This window comes from Ranitomeya variabilis, chromosome 2 (genome assembly GCF_051348905.1).
Source record: "Ranitomeya variabilis isolate aRanVar5 chromosome 2, aRanVar5.hap1, whole genome shotgun sequence".
Taxonomy (NCBI): domain Eukaryota; kingdom Metazoa; phylum Chordata; class Amphibia; order Anura; family Dendrobatidae; genus Ranitomeya; species Ranitomeya variabilis.
In genome coordinates, this window is record NC_135233.1 from 689810217 (window position 1) to 689830444 (window position 20228).

Below are 20228 nucleotides of genomic sequence, written 5' to 3' on the forward strand. Positions count from 1 at the left end.
TGTAATCAGAAGCCTTTCTGTGCATGTTCCTGCTGCTAGACAACTCCCAGCTAAGTTGGACTTTAGTCCTCGTTTGTTTTTGCATTTTGTTCCAGTTCACAGCTGTAGTTTCGTTTCTGTGTCTGGAAAGCTCTTGTGATCTGAAATTGCCACTCTGATGTTATGAGTTAATACTAGAGTCTTAAAGTAATTTCAGGATGGTATTTTGATAGGGTTTTCAGCTGACCATGAAAGTGCCCTTTCTGTCTTCCTGCTATCTAGTAAGCGGACCTCAATTTTGCTAAACCTATTTTCATACTACGTTTGTCATTTCATCTAAAATCACCGCCAATATATGTGGGGGCCTCTGTCTGCCTATCGGGGAAATTTCTCTAGAGGTGAGCCAGGACTATATTTTCCTCTGCCAGGATTAGTTAGTCCTCCGGCCGGCGCTGGGCGTCTAGGGATAAAAAACGTAGGCTACGCTACCCGGCTACTGTTAGTTGTGCGGCAGGTTTAGTTCATGGTCAGTTTAGTTTCCATCCTTCCAAGAGCTAGTACTTATGTTTGCTGGGCTATGTTCTCTTGCCATTGAGAACCATAACAGTTTGACCGGCCCAAAAAGGGTTAAATTAATTGACAGAGAAAGGAGAGAAAAGAGAAGTCTGCTGAAGATTTTTTTTTTTTTTTTTTTCCCTTCAGTTCTGAGTGTGCTTGTAATTGAATCTCTTGCAAGTCTGCCTATATTGCAGCCTTTCTCTCTCTCTCTCTCCTTCTAATCCTGGAATGGCTCTGTGTTCACCTGTTTAAAATGGATATTCAGGGTTTAGCTGCAGGTTTGAATAATCTTACCACGAAAGTTCAAAATTTACAAGATTTTGTTGTTCATGTTCCTATATCTGAACCTAGAATTCCTTTGCCTGAATTTTTCTCGGGGAATAGATCTTGCTTTCAAAATTTCAAAAATAATTGCAAGTTGTTTTTGTCCCTGAAATCTCGCTCTGCTGGAGATCCTGCTCAGCAGGACAGGATTGTGATTTCCTTGCTCCGGGGCGACCCTCAGGATTGGGCTTTTGCATTGGCTCCAGGGGATCCTGCGTTGCTCAATGTGGATGCGTTTTTTCTGGCCTTGGGGTTGCTTTATGAGGAACCTCAGTTAGAGCTTCAGGCGGAAAAGGCCTTGATGTCCCTATCTCAGGGGCAAGACGAAGCTGAAATATACTGCCAGAAATTCCGTAAATGGGCTGTGCTTACTCAGTGGAATGAGTGCGGCGAATTTCAGAGAGGGTCTCTCTGATGCCATTAAGGATGTTATGGTGGGGTTCCCTGTGCCTGCGGGTCTGAATGAGTCCATGACAATGGCAATCCAGATCGATAGGCGTCTGCGGGAGCGCAAACCTGTGCACCATTTGGCGGTGTCTACTGAGAAGACGCCAGAGAATATGCAATGTGATAGAATTCTGTCCAGAAGTGAACGGCAGAATTTAAGACGAAAAAATGGGTTGTGCTTCTATTGCGGTGATTCAACTCATGTTATATCAGCATGCTCTAAGCGTACTAAGAAGCTTGATAAGTCTGTTTCAATTGGCACTTTACAGTCTAAGTTTATTCTATCTGTGACCCTGATTTGTTCTTTATCATCTATTACCGCGGATGCCTATGTCGACTCTGGCGCCGCTTTGAGTCTTATGGATTGGTCCTTTGCCAAACGCTGTGGGTATGATTTGGAGCCTCTTGAAACTCCTATACCCCTGAAGGGGATTGACTCCACCCCATTGGCTAGTAATAAACCACAATACTGGACACAAGTAACTATGCGGATTAATCCGGATCATCAGGAGATTATTCGCTTTCTTGTGCTGTATAACCTACATGATGTGTTGGTGCTTGGATTGCCATGGCTGCAATCTCATAACCCAGTCCTTGACTGGAAAGCTATGTCTGTGTTAAGCTGGGGATGTAAGGGGACGCATGGGGACGTACCTGTGGTTTCCATTTCATCATCTATTCCCTCTGAGATTCCTGAATTCTTGACTGAATATCGTGACGTTTTTGAAGAACCTAGGCTTGGTTCATTACCTCCGCACCGGGAGTGCGATTGTGCCATAGATTTGATTCCGGGTAGTAAATACCCTAAGGGTCGTTTATTTAATCTGTCTGTGCCTGAACATGCTGCTATGCGAGAATATATAAAGGAGTCCTTGGAAAGGGGACATATTCGTCCTTCGTCATCTCCCTTAGGAGCCGTTTTTTTCTTTGTGGCTAAGAAAGATGGCTCTTTGAGACCGTGTATTGATTATCGGCTTTTGAATAAAATCACGGTTAAATATCAATATCCGTTGCCACTGCTGACTGATTTGTTTGCTCGCATAAAGGGAGCCAAGTGGTTCTCTAAGATAGATCTCCGTGGGGCGTATAATTTGGTGCGAATTAAGCAGGGGGATGAGTGGAAGACCGCATTTAATACGCCCGAGGGCCACTTTGAGTATTTGGTGATGCCTTTTGGTCTTTCAAATGCCCCTTCAGTCTTTCAGTCCTTTATGCATGACATTTTCCGTGATTATTTGGATAAATTTATGATTGTGTATCTGGATGATATTTTGATTTTTTCGGATGACTGGGACTCTCATGTCCAGCAGGTCAGGAGGGTTTTTCAGGTTTTGCGGTCTAATTCCTTGTGTGTGAAGGGTTCTAAGTGCGTTTTTGGGGTTCAAAAGATTTCCTTTTTGGGATATATTTTTTCCCCCTCTTCCATCGAGATGGATCCTGTCAAGGTTCAGGCTATTTGTGATTGGACGCAACCCTCTTCTCTTAAGAGTCTTCAGAAATTTTTGGGCTTTGCTAACTTTTATCGTCGATTTATTGCTGGTTTTTCTGATGTTGTTAAACCATTGACTGATTTGACTAAGAAGGGTGCTGATGTTGCTGATTGGTCCCCTGCTGCTGTGGAGGCCTTTCGGGAGCTTAAGCGCCGCTTTTCTTCCGCCCCTGTGTTGCGTCAGCCTGAGGTTGCTCTTCCTTTTCAGGTTGAGGTCGACGCTTCTGAAATCGGAGCTGGGGCAGTTTTGTCGCAGAGAAGTTCCGATTGTTCCGTGATGAGACCTTGTGCCTTTTTCTCGCGTAAATTTTCGCCCGCCGAGCGGAATTATGATGTTGGGAATCGGGAGCTTTTGGCCATGAAGTGGGCTTTTGAGGAGTGGCGTCATTGGCTTGAGGGGGCTAGACATCAGGTGGTGGTATTGACTGACCACAAAAATCTAATTTATCTTGAGTCCGCCAGACGCCTGAATCCTAGACAGGCGCGCTGGTCGTTGTTTTTCTCTCGGTTTAATTTTGTGGTGTCCTACCTGCCGGGTTCTAAGAATGTTAAGGCGGATGCCCTTTCTAGGAGTTTTGAGCCTGACTCCCCTGGTAACTCTGAACCTACAGGTATCCTTAAGGATGGAGTGATATTGTCTGCCGTTTCTCCAGACCTGCGGCGGGCCTTGCAGGAGTTTCAGGCGGATAGACCTGATCGTTGCCCACCTGGTAGACTGTTTGTTCCTGATGATTGGACCAGTAAAGTCATTTCTGAGGTTCATTCTTCTGCGTTGACAGGTCATCCTGGAATCTTTGGTACCAGGGATTTGGTGGCAAGGTCCTTCTGGTGGCCTTCCCTGTCTCGAGATGTGCGAGGCTTTGTGCAGTCTTGTGACGTTTGTGCTCGGGCCAAGCCTTGTTGTTCTCGGGCTAGTGGATTGTTGTTGCCCTTGCCTATCCCGAAGAGGCCCTGGACGCACATCTCGATGGATTTTATTTCGGATCTTCCTGTTTCTCAGAAGATGTCTGTCATCTGGGTGGTGTGTGACCGTTTCTCTAAGATGGTCCATTTGGTTCCCCTGCCTAAGTTGCCTTCTTCTTCCGAGTTGGTTCCTCTGTTTTTTCAAAATGTGGTCCGTTTGCATGGTATTCCGGAGAATATCGTTTCTGACAGAGGAACCCAATTCGTGTCTAGATTTTGGCGAGCATTCTGTGCTAGGATGGGCATAGATTTGTCTTGCTCGTCTGCTTTCCATCCTCAGACTAATGGCCAGACCGAGCGGACGAATCAGACCTTGGAGACATATTTGAGGTGTTTTGTGTCTGCAGATCAGGATGATTGGGTTGCTTTTTTGCCTTTAGCGGAGTTTGCCCTCAATAATCGGGCCAGCTCTGCCACCTTGGTGTCTCCTTTTTTCTGTAATTCGGGGTTTCATCCTCGATTTTCCTCCGGTCAGGTGGAATCTTCGGATTGTCCTGGAGTGGATGCTGTGGTGGAGAGGTTGCATCAGATTTGGGGGCAGGTGGTGGACAATTTGAAGCTGTCCCAGGAGAAGACTCAGCTTTTTGCCAACCACCGGCGTCGGGTTGGTCCTCGGCTTTGTGTCGGGGACTTGGTGTGGTTGTCTTCTCGTTTTGTCCCTATGAGGGTTTCTTCTCCTAAGTTTAAGCCTCGGTTCATCGGCCCGTACAAGATATTGGAGATTCTTAACCCTGTGTCCTTCCGTTTGGACCTCCCTGCATCTTTTTCTATTCATAATGTTTTTCATCGGTCATTATTGCGCAGGTATGAGGTACCGGTTGTGCCTTCCGTTGAGCCTCCTGCTCCGGTGTTGGTTGAGGGCGAGTTGGAGTACGTTGTGGAAAAAATCTTGGACTCCCGTGTTTCCAGACGGAAACTCCAGTATCTGGTCAAATGGAAGGGATACGGTCAGGAGGATAATTCTTGGGTGACTGCCTCTGATGTTCATGCCTCCGATCTGGTCCGTGCATTTCATAGGGCTCATCCTGATCGCCCTGGTGGTTCTGGTGAGGGTTCGGTGCCCCCTCCTTGAGGGGGGGGTACTGTTGTGAAATTGGATTTTGGGCTTCCCCGGTGGCCACTGGTGGAATTGAACTTGTGTGCATCATCTCCTCTGTTCACCTGTTCCCATCAGGATGTGGGAGTCGCTATTTAACCTTGCTCCTCTGTCACTTCCATGCCGGTCAACATTGTAATCAGAAGCCTTTCTGTGCATGTTCCTGCTGCTAGACAACTCCCAGCTAAGTTGGACTTTAGTCCTCGTTTGTTTTTGCATTTTGTTCCAGTTCACAGCTGTAGTTTCGTTTCTGTGTCTGGAAAGCTCTTGTGATCTGAAATTGCCACTCTGATGTTATGAGTTAATACTAGAGTCTTAAAGTAATTTCAGGATGGTATTTTGATAGGGTTTTCAGCTGACCATGAAAGTGCCCTTTCTGTCTTCCTGCTATCTAGTAAGCGGACCTCAATTTTGCTAAACCTATTTTCATACTACGTTTGTCATTTCATCTAAAATCACCGCCAATATATGTGGGGGCCTCTGTCTGCCTATCGGGGAAATTTCTCCAGAGGTGAGCCAGGACTATATTTTCCTCTGCCAGGATTAGTTAGTCCTCCGGCCGGCGCTGGGCGTCTAGGGATAAAAAACGTAGGCTACGCTACCCGGCTACTGTTAGTTGTGCGGCAGGTTTAGTTCATGGTCAGTTTAGTTTCCATCCTTCCAAGAGCTAGTACTTATGTTTGCTGGGCAATGTTCTCTTGCCATTGAGAACCATAACAGCCCACTAGCTAATAGCAGAATATAGTAAGATAACTTATATGGTCAGCAAAAACCCTATCAAAAATATCCACGCTGGAAATTCAAGAACCCCCGAACCGACTAACGGCCCGGGGGGAGAACACCAGCCCCCTAGAGCTTCCAGCAAGGTCAGGAATCACATTTAGTACAAGCTGGACAAAAATGAGAGCAAGCAAATAACCCAAAAAACAAAGAAGCAAGACTTAGCTTAATTTTGCACGAACCAGGACCAGCAGATAGGAGCAAACAGAAGGGATCTGATTACAACGATGCCAGGCACTGGACTAAGGATCCAGGGAGTTTATATAGCAACACCCCTGGACTAACGACCCAGGTGGGTGCAAACTGAGGGAAGAAAATCCCAGAGTCATATCACTAGTAACCACAAGAGGGAGCCAAAAAGTCTAATTCACAACAGTACTCCCCCCTTAAGGAGGGGTCACCGAACCCTCACCAAGACCACCAGGGCGATCAGGATGAGCAGCGTGAAAGGCACGAACTAAATCGGCCGCATGCACATCATAGGCAACCACCCAGGAATTATCCTCCTGACCATAGCCCTTCCACTTGACCAGATACTGAAGCCTCCGTCTGGAGAGATGAGAATCCAAGATCTTCTCCACCACGTACTCCAACTCGCCCTCAACCAACACCGGAGCAGGAGGCTCAGCAGAAGGAACCACAGGCACAACGTAGCGTCGCAACAAAGACCTATGGAACACGTTGTGAATGGCAAACGACACCGGAAGATCCAAGCGAAAGGACACTGGATTAAGGATTTCCAATATCTTGTAAGGACCAATGAAGCGAGGCTTAAATTTAGGAGAGGAGACCTTCATAGGAACAAATCGAGAAGACAGCCACACCAAATCCCCAACACGAAGTCGGGGACTCACACCGCGGCGGCGGTTGGCAAAACGCTGAGCCTTCTCCTGTGACAATTTTAAGTTGTCCACCACATGATTCCAGATCTGCTGCAACCTATCCACCACAGAATCTACCCCAGGACAGTCAGAAGGCTCCACATGTCCCGAGGAAAAACGAGGATGGAAACCAGAGTTGCAGAAAAATGGTGAAACCAAAGTAGCGGATTATTAAGGGCAAACTCAGCCAACGGCAAGAAGGTCACCCAATCATCCTGATCTGCTGAAACAAAACACCTCAAATAAGCCTCCAGAGTCTGATTAGTTCGCTCCGTTTGTCCATTAGTCTGAGGATGAAAGGCAGACGAGAACGACAAATCAATGCCCATCCTAGCACAAAAGGATCGCCAGAACCTGGAAACAAACTGGGATCCTCTGTCAGACACAATATTCTCAGGAATGCCGTGCAAACGAACCACATTCTTAAAGAACACGTGAACCAGATCGGAAGAGGAAGGCAGCTTAGGCAAAGGCACCAAATGGACCATTTTTGAAAAGCGATCACATACCACCCAAATGACAGACATACCCTGAGACACCGGGAGATCAGAAATGAAATCCATGGAAATGTGTGTCCAAGGCCTCTTCGGGACAGGCAGGGGCAAAAGCAACCCGCTGGCACGAGAACAGCAAGGCTTAGCTCGAGCACAAGTCCCACAGGACTGCACAAATGACCGCACATCCCGTGACAAGGAAGGCCACCAAAAGGACCTAGCCACCAGATCTCTGGTGCCAAAAATTCCCGGATGACCTGCCAACACCGAGGAATGAACCTCGGAAATGACTCTGCTGGTCCACTTATCAGGAACAAACAGTCTGTCAGGTGGACAAGAGTCAGGTCTACCAGCCTGAAATCTCTGCAACACGCGTCGCAAATCAGGAGAAATGGCTGACAAGATAACTCCCTCTTTAAGAATACCAACTGGTTCTGCGACTCCAGGAGAGTCAGGCACAAAGCTCCTTGAAAGAGCATCAGCCTTCACATTCTTTGAACCTGGTAAATACGAGACCACAAAGTCAAAACGGGAGAAAAACAATGACCAGCGGGCCTGTCTAGGATTCAGGCGTTTAGCAGACTCGAGATACATCAAATTTTTGTGATCAGTCAAGACCACCACACGATGCTTAGCACCCTCGAGCCAATGACGCCACTCCTCAAATGCCCACTTCATGGCCAGCAACTCCCGATTGCCAACATCATAATTCCGCTCAGCAGGCGAAAACTTCCTAGAGAAGAAAGCACATGGTCTCATTACCGAACAACCAGGGCCTCTCTGTGACAAAACGGCCCCTGCCCCAATCTCAGAATCATCCACTTCGACCTGAAAGGGAAGTGAGACATCAGGCTGGCACAAAACAGGCGCCGAAGTAAACCGGCGTTTCAACTCCTGGAACGCCTCCACGGCTGCAGGAGCCCAGTTAGCAACATCAGAACCTTTCTTGGTCATATCCGTCAAAGGTTTAACAACGCTAGAAAAATTAGCGATAAAACGACGGTAGAAGTTAGCAAAACCCAAGAACTTCTGAAGACTCTTAACTGACGTGGGTTGAGTCCACTCATGAATAGCTCGGACCTTGACTGGGTCCATCTCCACAGCAGAAGGGGAAAAAATAAACCCCAAAAAGGGAACCTTCTGTACTCCAAAGAGACACTTTGAGCCCTTAACAAACAAAACATTCTCACGCAAAACCTGAAACACCATCCTGACCTGCTCCACATGTGAGTCCCAATCTTCAGAGAAAACCAGAATATCATCCAGATAAACAATGATAAATTTATCCAGATACTTCCGGAAAATATCATGCATAAAGGACTGAAACACTGAGGGAGCATTAGAGAGCCCAAAAGGCATCACCAAGTACTCAAAATGACCTTCGGGCGTATTAAATGCAGTCTTCCATTCATCACATTGCTTAATGCGCACAAGGTTGTACGCACCACGAAGATCTATCTTGGTGAACCACTTGGCACCTTTAATCCGGGCAAACAAGTCCGACAACAGAGGCAAAGGATACTGAAATTTCACAGTGATTTTATTCAGAAGCTGATAGTCAATACAAGGTCTCAAAGATCCGTCCTTCTTGGCCACAAAAAAAAAATCCCGCACCAAGAGGGGAAGAGGATGGACGGATATGCCCCTTCTCCAGAGACTTCTTGATATACGAACGCATTGCGGCATGCTCAGGTACAGACAGATTAAATAATCTTCCCTTAGGAAATTTACTACCTGGAATCAAATCTATGGCGCAGTCACAGTCCCTATGAGGAGGCAAAGCACTGGATCTGGACTCGCTGAATACATCCTGATAATCAGACAAATACTCAGGAACTTCCGAAGGAGTAGAGGAAGCAATAGACACCGGCGGGGAATCAGCATGAATTCCCTGACAGCCCCAACTTGACACAGACATTGCCTTCCAATCCAATACTGGATTGTGGGTCTGTAACCATGGCAGACCCAAAACGACCAAATCATGCATTTTATGCAGAACAAGAAAACGAATCACCTCCCGATGCTCAGGAGTCATGCACATGGTTACCTGCGTCCAAAACTGCGGTTTATTTTCCGCCAATGGCGTAGCATCAATACCTCTAAGAGGAATAGGATTTACCAACGGTTCAAGAACAAAACCACAGCACTTGGCAAATGACAGATCCATAAGACTCAGGGCAGCACCTGAATCCACAAACGCCACAACAGGGTAAGAAGACAATGAGCAAATTAAAGTCACAGACAAAATAAATTTAGGTTGCAAATTACCAATGGCGACAGGACTAACAACCCTTGTTAGGCGTTTAGAGCATGCTGATATAACATGTGTTGAATCACCACAGTAAAAACACAATCCATTCTGACGTCTATGATTTTTCCGCTCATTTCTAGTCTGAATTCTATCACATTGCATTAAATCAGGTGTTTGTTCAGACAACACCACCAGAGGATTAGCGGTTTTGCGCTCCCGCAAACGCCGGTCAATTTGAATAGCCAGCGCCATGGAATCATTCAGACTTGTAGGAATGGGGAAACCCACCATCACATTCTTAATGGCTTCAGAAAGGCCATTTCTGAAATTTGCGGCCAGAGCACACTCATTCCACTGAGTAAGCACGGACCATTTCCAAAATTTTTGGCAATATACTTCGGCTTCATCCTGGCCCTGAGAAATAGCCAGCAAGGCTTTTTCTGCCTGAACTTCAAGATTGGGTTCCTCGTAAAGCAATCCGAGCGCCAGAAAAAACGCATCAATATTTGCCAATGCCGGATCTCCTGGCGCAAGCGAGAAAGCCCAATCCTGAGGGTCGCCCCGTAAAAAAGAAATAACAATTTTAACTTGCTGAGCTGAATCTCCAGATGAACGGGGTCTCAGAGAAAGAAACAATTTACAATTATTCTTGAAATTCCTAAACCTAAATCGGTCTCCAGAAAACAGTTCAGGAATAGGTATTTTAGGTTCAGACATAGGACTACTGGTAACAAAATCTTGTATGCCCTGCACACGAGCAGCCAGCTGGTCTACACTTGTAATCAAGGTCTGGACATTCATGTCTGCAGAAAGCACAAGCCACTCAAAGGTAAAGGGGAGAAAGAGAGGAAAAAAAAAAAAAACTCAGAATTTCCTTTCTTGTTATCCCACTTCTGCAATGCATTAAACATTCAATGTTGGCCTGGCATACTGTTATGACCCCAATGGCAGAGGGTCTCAGAAATAATTTCTAAGTCTGCAAACACAAAAACCAGCTCATAGGGCAGTGGTAACTGGGCTGACCATATATCTAATCCTAGCACCACAAATAACGGGGAACGGGGAACGTGCCTACATTAATTCTAGATGTCTCGCGCCAGCCGGAGAACTAACTAACCCTAGAAGGGAAAAGAAAGACCTTTCTTGCCTCCAGAGAAAAGACCCCAAAAGTAGGATACAAGCCCCCAACAAATAATAACGGTGAGGTAAGAGGAAAAGACAAACGTAAGAATGAGCTAGGTATTTAGCAAAGAGAGGCCCACTAGCTAATAGCAGAATATAGTAAGATAACTTATATGGTCAGCAAAAACCCTATCAAAAATATCCATGCTGGAAATTCAAGAACCCCCGAACCGACTAACGGCCCGGGGGGAGAACACCAGCCCCCTAGAGCTTCCAGCAAGGTCAGGAATCACATTTAGTACAAGCTGGACAAAAATGAGAGCAAGCAAATAACCCAAAAAACAAAGAAGCAAGACTTAGCTTAATTTTGCATGAACCAGGACCAGCAGATAGGAGCAAACAGAAGGGATCTGATTACAACGATGCCAGGCACTGGACTAAGGATCCAGGGAGTTTATATAGCAACACCCCTGGACTAACGACCCAGGTGGGTGCAAACTGAGGGAAGAAAATCCCAGAGTCATATCACTAGTAACCACAAGAGGGAGCCAAAAAGTCTAATTCACAACAGATGAGGCAAAATCTGGAGGTTCTGAAGGAATCCCTGACCACAGCTCAAGAACGTTATGAGAGATCGGCTGATAGATTCTGTAAACCTGCACCCATGTCCAAGGTAGGAGATTCCGTGTGGTTAGCAACTAAGAATCTGAAGTTAAACGTTCCTTCACAAAAACTTGGACAGAAATTCATTGGCCCTTTCAAGATCAATGGTATTGTTAGCTCTGTGGCCTGCTGGCTGAAGCTGCCTAGGACTATGAAGGTACATCCAGTTTTTCATGTATCTTTACGAAAGCCTGTATCTCCTAATACCTTCCAGGGATGTGTTGTGCCACCTCCGCAACCTGTGGTGATTGATGGGCAAGAACAATTTGTGGTGGAGGAAATTGTTGATTCCAGGATTTGCAGGAATCGGCTCCAATATCTGATAAGATGTCAGGGATATCCCCCTGAGGAAGACTCTTGGGAACCTGTGGAAAACATCAATGCCCAACAGAAGATTTCTCGTTTTCATCAGAGATTCCCTGAGAAACCAGGTCCAGGATCGTCCTGAGGCCGCTTCGAAGGAGGGAGTCAGGACTCTGAACATTTTTTATTACCTTTTGTGCATTACTGCCCTTTTCCAAGATGGCGTCTTTGGTTTCATGTGCACTGTCTTCCTGCTATAAAACTCCACCCCAGCCTTCAGTTTGTGCTAGAGTATTCTGCCTTGCATCCAGCTCCTGACTCTGGTGACTCCCTGGCTATATACCTGCTCCTGTGAACCTGTGTGGTGATCCTGCTACTTTGCTCTGAGTTCCTGCTGCATACACCAGTTTCCAGTAATCCTCCTTCATCTGCTGCTTGTGTTACTTCCATCTGCATTTGCTGGATATGTAAGCTGTTGCTGCTCTGCTTAAACCTGAGATTATCACCCAGGCCTTCCTGGTTGAGATAAGACATTGCTTGAACTGCCTTATAAGCATACCTATCTGTGTTTGGACTAAAACAAGGACTTATTCGTGTCAAGTGTCCTCAAGAATAACTGTGCTTCATAAACTTTCTGCGTGATTGCTTTTTCCTCTGAAGTTTCCTATAGACTGCTAAGCTGCGTTTAATATTTACACCAAGTGTTGTGGACTTGAGTTTCTCTCTGCACCAGTTTGAATTACCGTGTGATAATATAGACTTTACCACTTATAAAACTGTGTCCTGTAGTTGTCTTGTTCCACGCACAGAGTCTCCTGAGTTATCCCCTATAATTATTACACTAAAATTTCCTGGTAGATGACTGAACTGACTTTGGTCTTGATAAAACACAGCGGACCTACACCTGCAGATGACATGGCTCCCCAAACCATCACTGATTGTGGAAACTTCACACTACACCTCAAGCAGCTTGGATTGTGTGTCTCTCCACTCTTCCTCCAGACTCTGGGATGTTGATTTCCAAATGAAATGCAAAATTTATTTTCATCTGAAATCAACACCTTGGACTACTGAGAAACAGCCTAAGGCCATGTTCACACTTTTACTGCGGATCCACAGCGTTTCTGCAGCTGCGGGTCCACAGCAGTTTCCATTGCGTTTACAGTTACATGTAAACCCTATGGAAACCGCAATCCACTGTGCACATGATGCGGGAAAAACCATGCAGAAACGCAGCGGTTTACATTCCGCAGCATGTCACTTCTTTGTGCAGAATCGCTGCGATTCTGCACACATAGGAAAGCATTGATCCGCTTACTTCCCGCATGGGGCTGTGCCCACGATGCGGGAAGTAAGCGGATCATGTGCGGATGGTACCCGGGGTGGAGAAGAGGAGACTCTCCACCAGGCCCTGAGAACCATATTTGTGTAAAAAAAAGAATTGAAATAAAAAATAATGATATACTCACCTCTCAGCGCTGCACGCGGCCGTCCGGTGGCAGGGTTGCTGTGCGAGCAGTACCTGCGGTGATGTCGCGGTCACATGACCGTGACGTCGCAGTCACATGATCGTGACGTCACAAAGGTCCTTCTCGCACAGCATCTTTGGAACCAGACCGCCGCGTGCAGCGCCGAGGAGATCGGGATGTCAGAGGGTGAGTATATAACCTTTTTTTATTATTTTTAACATTACTATTGATGTTACATATTGCAGCATATGCAGCATCAATAGTATAGGAGTAAACCCGCAGCGGAAACCGCAAAGCTAACCGCTATAAATCTGCAGGGATAACCGCAGCGGTTTTGCCCTGCAGATTTATCAAATCTGCTGCGGGAGAACCCGCAGAGGACCCCGCAAAGTGTGCACATAGCCTAATACTTTTTCTCTTGGCCCAGGTGAGACGCTTCTGTCACTGTCTATTGCTCATGAGTGGCAAAAATTTCAAACTGATATTTAGCCTGCTGTATAACGTTACTAACAAAAGAAAGTATTTTTTTTTTACTGTGGATGAGGCCTGTAGACAATATAATATATGCTGAAAACAATTTCAAACTCAGATCTAGCCTGCTGTATGACTTTTGTCACTGAAAAAAATGTTTTTCTTTTACTCTGTGTGAGCTCTGCACACAGCTAAATTTAACCACCACTAAATGACAAGATATGGCATGCTGAATCACATTATCAGCTGGCAAAATTATTATTTTTTTACTGGGCAACAGCTCAAATCACAGGACAATTTCACCACCACTAAATGACAAGGTGAGATAAGGCATGCTGTATCACGTCAGCAAGTGCAATTTTTTTTACTGAGCAACAGTTCTGCACACTGAAAAATGTCACTGCCACTGAATGACAAGGTGGGATAAGGTGGGCTGTATCATGTTTAGCTACAGAATTTTTTTTACTGTGCAACAGTTGCAGGAAAAGATTAATTTCACCACCACTAAATGACAGGGTGAGTTGTGGCGTGCTGAGGCACGTGAGCAACTGCCAAATAATTTTTTCTCACTGTGCAAAAGGTCAAATCACAGTACTATTTCACCACCACTAAATAAAATGGTGAAATATGGCGTACTGAATCACATTAGTAACTGTAAAATATATATTTTCTTTTTACTGTGCAACAGCTCTGAACACAGAACAATTTCAGCGCCACTAAATGACAAGGTGAGATATGATGTGCTGAATCACATTAGCAACTGCCCAAATTTTTTTTTCACTGTGCAACAGGTCAAATCGCACAACAAATTCACTGCCACTTAATGACAAGGTGGGTGTTAGGTGTTGAGTAGGGTTGAGCGAAACGGGTCGGCAATTTTCAGAAGTCGCCGACTTTTGGCAAAGTCGGGTTTCATGAAACCCGACCCCTGTGTGGGGTCGGCCATGAGGTCGGCGATCTTCTGAATCTGGAATCGGAATTCCGATACCGATTCCCGATATGTTTAAGATATCGGGAATTGGTATCGGAATTCAGATTTAAGTGTAAAATAAAGAATTAAAATAAAAAATATCGCCATACTTACCCTCTGACGGGCCCTGGTACTAACCGGGAACCTTCCTTCCTTAGAATCAGCCTTCCAGGACCTTGCGGTGACGTCGCGGTGACGTCGCGGCTTGTGATTGGTCGCGCGGCCCCCATGTGACCGCTCGCGCGACCAATCACAAGCCGCGACGTCACCGTGACGTCACCGAAGGCCCTGGAAGGGCTGATTCTTAGGAAGGAAGGCTGTCGGAAAGAAGCAGGGCATGTCCGAGGGTGAGTATATACCTAATAGGAATATACTCACCCTCGGCTTCGTTCCGGCAGCCTTCCTTCCTAAGAATCAGCCCTTCCAGGGCCTTCGGTGACGTCACGGTGACGTCGCGGCTTATGATTGGTCGCGCGAGCGGTCACATGGGGGCCGCGCGACCAATCACAAGCCGCGACGTCACCGCGACGTCACCGCAAGGTCTTGGAAGGCTGATTCTAAGGAAGGAAGGTTCCCGGTTAGTACCAGGGCCCGTCAGAGTGTAAGTATAGCGATATTTTTTATTTTAATTCTTTATTTTACACTTAAATATGGATCCCAGGGCCTGAAGGAGAGTTTCCGCTCCTTCAGACCCTGGGAACCATTGGAAACCCAATGCACTGCATTGGGTTTCGAGTTTCGGCCGACCCCGAATTTTTTATAGGATCAGCCGATTTCACTCGACCCGACTTTTGAAAAAGTCGGGTTTCGTGAAACCCGACCCGATCCTATAAAAGTAAAGGTCGCTCAACCCTAGTGTTGAGTTCCCGCCGCTGCACAGGGGGAATCTTGAACCACCTCCGCTGTGGTCTCTCATTCTCCACTGGCCGCAGTGGAGCCTGCTCAGCAGAGACGTCGGTCCCAGCGCCTGGCTCAGACAGATACTGTGCATTTGGTTACTGCTGCCCTTCAAGGTTCAGCCATTATAACCAATACTGTTCAGCGGCGAGCAGGCGCTCCTGGGACTAAGTCCTGCTTTCTTCCTTCTGAGCATGCCCAAGGGAAGACACTCAGGCCCTGTACCATCTCCTATTGGTCCACTAGGAAGGTCCTAGAGAACTGCAGCTATTAAAGGTTCACATGGCCCCTCAGACTTGCGCTAGAATAAATCAGTAATTGTGTGTGGATGTATGCCTGTTCTGGTGAAAGCTCTGAATCATTCCCATCCCTAGAGTTGATGAATGTTCATGAATGTTGGAGCTGTCTAGCGCCAGATAGTGCCATCCAGCACAAGGCACAATCTATACTGTGTCTAACCAGCAGTGACCGCCAGTGCGGTGCTGTACGCACTCTGTGCGGCCATCTCTAGTTTCTCCTGACAATCTGTCAGTGTAGGGTGGGAACTGCTGCTTGATCCCAGGGTGTCATCAGGCGCGGGCTCAAAAGCCACCAAGGGTCAGAGTGGGATCAATCACCAACATAGTGGGGTGAATTACAGGGATCCCACTAGTTTCCATTTGTTGCACCCTGTGACTGCTAACAGGGCACAGTATTACCTTTATTCCTTGCGACTCTGTGAAGCAACAGAGTTCGCTCTTATACAGACCGGGTGAAGGAACCCGTGTCTATTCTGGCATAGTACCACCATATAGTGCCGCCATTAACAAGCAGCAGGTTACACTCCTGCACGGTGGACCCCGGGCTGCAAACGCACCTTTACTATCATTATATTTACTTGGTGCGTTCCGCCAGCCCTAACAGTGGGATACGGTGGGCTGTATCATGATAAGCTACATTAACATTTTTTTTACCGTGCAACAGCTTTACTGAAAGATAAATTTCACCATCACTAAATGACAGGATGAGATATGGCGTGCTAAATGATATTAGCAACTGCAAAAAATATTTTGATTTACTGTGTAAAAGCTCTGAACACAGAATAATTTCACCACCACTAAATAACAAGGTGAGTTATGGCATGCTGCATCATGTTAGCAACTGGCATTTTTTTTTTCACTGTGCAACAAGTCAAATTACAGGACAATTTCACCTCCACTAAATGACAAGTTGGGATAAAGCGGGCTGTATCACGCTTGTAACAGCCAATTTTTTTTTTTTTAACTCTGCATGAGCTCTGCACAAAGCTGATTTTCACGCCACTAAATGACAAGGTGAGATATGGTGTGCTGAATTACGTTAGCAACAGGGCACTGCTAGGTATGAAAAGTTAGCATGAGGCTGTGATGCTCTAAGTTGTTTGGCAGCATTAAGAGATCAACTAGTGTAATTTTTAAAAAACAACACAATCATTTTAATGGTTTTGGGGGTAACAGTTTCTGCCCAGTTTCCTGTAACTCAATCTTGCTGCGTTGCCTTTTTTGCTGCTTAACGCTGTTTATTTATGGACTTCAGCCAAAACTGTGCATGCCATAACAGTTAACTAATCTATTTGATAAATATAGCCAAGTCATTGCTAAAATTGTGGGGTTCTTTTCCACAACTAATTTGACCATACGATGTAATGAAATAAAAAAGGGAATTTTCAAATAGCTTTATTCATTGGTAATTAATGTCAACATCGGTAATCAGGAAAAGGACTAAAATAATTGTATTTTCACAAACTAAGCAGCAATGATGCTCAGTATCATTCACTTTAATTATTCGTTTTCAAGCTTTACTGAAATAAAATCAAATGCATTCTAATTATTTAGGTAATGGGAAAAAAGGTCGGCTAATTCCAGAGCAGCAGCTTTTCTGAAGGATAAATGTCTAATTACTGTAGAAGAGCAACAAAACTTATCATCATTAGGGAATGCATTGCAAGCAAACAGTGGTCTGTGAGGAGACACGAATGCACGCTGGTCAACAGATAACTAAAGAAATTGCTCAACAACAGATTTTGTGACTGAAATTCCTTATTAGATATGTCTGAATTTGTTGATTTAAAGCATTTATGTACCTTTGCAGACATTTATTTTGTCTAATCCATTGAAAACAAAATTTCTTGATCAATAAATATTCATTCTTTTTTGTCTGCAGCATGTATGCAAAAAAATGATTCATGGATGCAGAAAATAGACAAACGCATGTAGGGTGTTACTAATTATTACTACTGTATATTTGCTGTATATAAGCCATGAGACTGGACAGTCAAGGGGTGCGAGGTCAATAGCCAAAAGAGTACGTCATAGACTAACAGATGAGACGAAGGTGTAGTCATGAAATATTTGACGGTCAATATTCCAACAAGGCAGCAATAATAACAAATGTTCTTGGCAAACAAATGGTCAAGGCAAATCCTAGGTCAAGCAGCAAAGATCAGAATACCAGACAAGGAGCAAGCAGACACCTCATGAGCAAAGCTACAATTGGCAGTAATCAAAGGCAGAGAGCTGGTTAAATAGCCAGGTAATTCCTTTGGACAAGACACATGGATGGAGCCCTGGCACACACTGGTGACCTCCAAACACTTACAGCTCAGCACGCCCTAGCATCTGATTGCGCGGCTAAGCTGTCCATCACCATACTGGCAGCTTAGCATACCCCATTCTTAAATTGGACTGCAGAACTTTCGTTCACTGCATCCAGATAAGAGGAATTGTGACATCATCATAATATGGATGTGATAAAAGCTGCTTGCTGCTTTGGAGGTGAATGTGAAAGCCAGGTACAAACTATTCTGATTTATCCTAAGACTTTAAGACATGAGTATGTGTTAAATCACATTATGTCACCCAAAGTGGTTTGTCTATATCAAGAAGAGGCTGATAAGGGGTTGGCTGATCTTAAACTACGAGCCTGCAGTTACTCTTTTTAACTGCAGACTTGTGAATCCTCACAGTGGGAGAACTGCGAGCTGTGAGGATTCTGCAGGGTACTCTCAATGGGAGTAGGCGGTCATTCAGAATAGACTGTTTCCAACCTCTTCCAATGCACTTGCATTGAGTTAGGCTACTACATGTATGCAAATCACATTCTTGCAATTGCTCACCTGACATTCCCGACACCGGCACCAGAGAATTATTGCAGTATGTCGGGCGCAATGTGAGGATTCACAAGTCTGCACTCACAGAGAGTGACTGCAGAGTTGTAGCTTACGACTGGATGAGTCCTTTAATACAACTAATCTACTGTGCAAAAGAAAGTGTGTTTGATTGTCAAAAAAAGTTCAGCTTAAAGATCACTATGCTATAAAAATAATCAAATGTGGCATCATCTCCTCAAAAGTCAAAACACATGATCATTGAATTGCTTACTTTAAAACTTCCTTCCAAGGACCATGTCTTCTGTAGATGAGGCTTTCACAAGATGTCTGGTTGGACCATTTTGAGGATCTTCTGTAATTGAATTGACCATTATAAATTGTCTCATATTGTTTGGTCTTAGAAACAAACAATCCTTTTAGAAGTCTTAACACACCAGTCTTCTCCATATGTGGTATAACGTAACAAGCAGAAGAGAAGTTAGCTTCCTGTTTCAATGTATTTTCACAAAACGACTACATGGTTACTCAATAATGCAAATTGCTTCTTCAGAGAGGAAGAAGACTTTAACTCTAGTGCCACCTATTTCCTAGAATTTTTTTGCAATCAGAATATAGTAAATGTTACGTATGTTTCATTGAGGCAGCAATACATTCTACTAAATACAGGTCCTTCTCAAAAAATTAGCATATAGTGTTAAATTTCATTATTTACCATAATGTAATGATTACAATTAAACTTTCATATATTATAGATTCATTATCCACCAACTGAAATTTGTCAGGTCTTTTATTGTTTTAATACTGATGATTTTGGCCTACAACTCCTGATAACCCAAAAAACCTGTCTCAATAAATTAGCATATTTCACCCGTCCAATCAAATAAAAGTGTTTTTTAATAACAAACAAAAAAAACATCAAATAATAATGTTCAGTTATGCACTCAATACTTTGTCGGGAATCCTTTGGCAGAAATGACTGCTTCAATGCGGCGTGGCATGGAGGCAATCAGCCTGTGACACTGCTGAGATGTTATGGAGGCCCAGGATGCTTCAATAGCGGCCTTAAGCTCATCCAGAGTGTTGGGTCTTGCGTCTCTCAACTTTCTCTTCACAATATCCCACAGATTCTCTATGGGGTTCAGGTCAGGAGAGTTGGCTGGCCAATTGAGCACAGTAATACCATGGTCAGTAAACCATTTACCAGTGGTTTTGGCACTGTGAGCAGGTGCCAGGTCGTGCTGAAAAATGAAATCTTCATCTCCATAAAGCATTTCAGCCGATGGAAGCATGAAGTGCTCCAAAATCTCCTGATAGCTAGCTGCATTGACCCTGCCCTTGATGAAACACAGTGGACCAACACCAGCAGCTGACATGGCACCCCACACCATCACTGACTGTGGGTACTTGACACTGGACTTCAGGCATTTTGGCATTTCCTTCTCCCAGTCTTCCTCCAGACTCTGGCACCTTGATTTCCGAATGACATGCAAAATTTGCTTTCATCAGAAAAAAGTACTTGGGACCACTTAGCAACAGTCCAGTGCTGCTTCTCTGTAGCCCAGGTCAGGCGCTTCTGCCGCTGTTTATGGTTCAAAAGTGGCTTTACCTGGGGAATGCGGCACCTGTAGCCCATTTCCTGCACACGCCTTTCCACACCAGACTCAGTCCATTGCTTCCTCAGGTTCCCCAAGGTCTGGAATCGGTCCTTCTCCACAATCTTCCTCAGGGTCCGGTCACCTCTTCTCGTTGTACAGCGTTTTCTGCCACATTGTTTCCTTCCAACAGACTTACCATTGAGGTGCCTTGATACAGCACTCTGGGAACAGCCTATTTGTTGAGAAATTTCTTTCTGGGTCTTACCCTCTTGCTTGAGGGTGTCAATGATGGCCTTCTTGACATCTGTCAGGTCGCTAGTCTTACCCATGATGGGGGTTTTGAGTAATG

At 45.1% G+C, this 20228-nt stretch overlaps 1 protein-coding gene across 1 annotated transcript in view; it reads right to left on the reverse strand.

Moving 5' to 3' along the window:
• Positions 1–18731, reverse strand: part of LOC143809838 (enoyl-[acyl-carrier-protein] reductase, mitochondrial-like) — a 215804-nt gene extending 197073 nt beyond the window's left edge. The window contains exon 1 of the mRNA XM_077292831.1: positions 18556–18731. Coding sequence (XP_077148946.1) covers positions 18556–18731 — 176 coding nt within the window. The remainder of the gene's footprint in view (positions 1–18555) is intronic.
• Positions 18732–20228: the final 1497 nt, after the last annotated feature.